Source organism: Perna viridis, chromosome 4, assembly GCF_037379345.1.
Source record: "Perna viridis isolate PV_CMFRI_1.1 ecotype Kerala chromosome 4, ASM3737934v1, whole genome shotgun sequence".
NCBI lineage: Eukaryota > Metazoa > Mollusca > Bivalvia > Mytilida > Mytilidae > Perna > Perna viridis.
This window is the reverse complement of record NC_142448.1, coordinates 6256150-6258475: the sequence shown is the minus strand read 5'-3', so window position 1 is coordinate 6258475 and position 2326 is coordinate 6256150. Positions and strand designations below refer to the sequence as shown.

The 2326-nt window shown below is 31.7% G+C and overlaps 1 protein-coding gene across 1 annotated transcript; it reads left to right on the top strand.

Moving 5' to 3' along the window:
- Positions 1-240: 240 nt before the first annotated feature.
- LOC148618646 (RYamide receptor-like) lies at positions 241-2012 on the top strand. Its single transcript, XM_088576860.1, has 2 exons — positions 241-1032; positions 1569-2012. Exons 1-2 carry the CDS (start codon positions 241-243, stop codon positions 2010-2012), a joined length of 1236 nt encoding a protein of 411 aa, XP_088432986.1.
- The last annotated feature ends 314 nt before the right edge of the window (positions 2013-2326 follow it).

The following is a 2326-nucleotide window of genomic DNA, read 5'->3' as shown; positions in this document are numbered from 1 at the left end:
ACGAACGTCTTATTCAATCTGTTTTTTAGGAGATAAGTACAAAAACGACTGTAAAGAGTTGAATGTTGAGTTGCTGGAGATATTTTCGCACCTTTTTAATGCTTCCCGAATATCGCATTAACAGTTATACGTGTGTTTTATCATTTGCTGTATATATAAAAGATCTTTCGTGACATTTCTAAGAATCATTTGATATCTTTGAAGGCGAAAGAAGTCGTAGAATATCTACTTATTCTAAAGATGGCAAGCTTTCCAGTCATTCGAAATGAAAGCGTTATCTTTGAGCTGAATTCAAGTGTAAATGGTACGGTTTGGCATCAATACATTTTAGCATCAAATGATGATGTAGCATTTCAAAGATACAAGTTACCGTTATCTTTCATCATACCTTTGATTATGTTGTATGGGATTGTTATAACAATTAGTATCGGTGGTAACTTTCTTGTATTTTGGACAATTTCCAGTGTGAAAGCTCTCCGCACGGTCACCAATTTTTTTCTTGCTAGTTTGTGCATTAGTGACATAACGATGACTATTATCTGCATACCATCTACAATCCTAAGCAATATTATTTTCCAGTACTGGATACTAGGACCAGCCCTTTGTCCGGTCATACAATACATTCAACTGGTTGTAGTTTTACAAAGGACATTTGCAATGGTTGCTATAACATGCGACCGTCATTTTGTTATATCAAAACCTCTGAGGAAAAGAATGAGCAAGAAGAAAGCTAGATTACTAATTACATGTTTATGGCTTATTTCAATGACTATAGCAATGCCAACTGCTCTAAACTCTCAAATTACTTACCTTCAATATGAGCCAGGTGTGTATGGGCTCTGTGTTGAGGTTTGGGAGAGCTATCAATTGCGATATATATACAGTGTAACAATACTTTTGCTACAGTACTTTTTGCCCCTGCTTATTATGACATGTGCTTACATACATATTGGTTATATGATATGGATAAAGCAGATACCAGGTGAAGCAGATAGAGAGAGAGACAGACGAATAGCAATGTCAAAAAGAAAGGTAACACTAACTTTTATTTTATACCAACATCACAATTTTGAATGTGCATCTGTCTAGCAGACTGGGCTTCTGATATCAACAAGCACGTGTCTGTGTTTTCAAATCATGAACATAATTTATCTTTTTTTTATATTCTGCAGCCACTTTAAAAAAAACACCTATAATAAGTACTTTTATTACAATTGAAAGTTTATGAATTACACAAGCCAATATTTATGTATCATACTTTATAATATTTTTGTCTTCTCATTTTTTTATAAAAAAAATTTTCATCATGATGATGGGAAGTAATACTGTTACATTGTTACCTTGGGTATTATGGTGAAAGTATTAAAAACCATAGGACGTGAAGTTATTATTCTTCCTACAATGACGTCATGACTTACGAATGATAGTATTTTTAAGGCGTTTTGTAAATATTGCGCAAGACTATTTTACTTTTGAAATGATTCATTTCGCCTATATACACTTAAACAAAAATGAAACGAAAATGTCTTATCATTTTGTGAAAAAAAATATATTTCTTTTCTTTTCAGAGTTTAAAGATGTTATTCATAGTTGTTGCTGTGTATGGGATAACATGGCTTCCACTTCATATATTGACGATATTTGGGGACATTTATCCAGAGACATTCAATTACATGTTTGCTCACTGTCTGTGGCTGTTTTTTCATTGGCTTGCATTTAGTAACAGTGGGATCAACCCAATAATATATTGTTGGATCAACAAAACATTTCGATCTCGATTCTATAGGGTGTGTTGTATAGATTCGTGTCATCACGGAAGATTATCAAGGACTTATCGTAAAGCCATTTTATTTGGAGACGACAAAAACAGCAGTAGAAATGTCAAGAATGGGAAATTTATTCTGATTACGATCAAAGATGACTATTCAGATTTTACTTCACCAGAATCTGAAAGAAAATATGTTAACTGCAAATCGAAAAAAAATAATTGTCTAAAAATGACATCAATTTGACTCTATTACATACAAATGTATATGATTTACATATCTTGATTATACTCTTATTTAAAGTGCAAGAACATAAGTAATGCTGCTTGAACATGTATATGTCAAATTATCTTGAAGATTATTTCATATAGAAAAAAACTTAAGATCGACTCAAAAAACCGCTGATTAAAAAATAATTTGATTACTTAAGCAGTAACTATTGGTAATTTAGTATGATATTGAATTTTTTCCATGAAACAAAACGTCCATATTTTGATAGGTTTAAAACAGATTTTTTTTTATTTTGTTCAAAGACTTGCTCGTTTATCATACAGTGTACA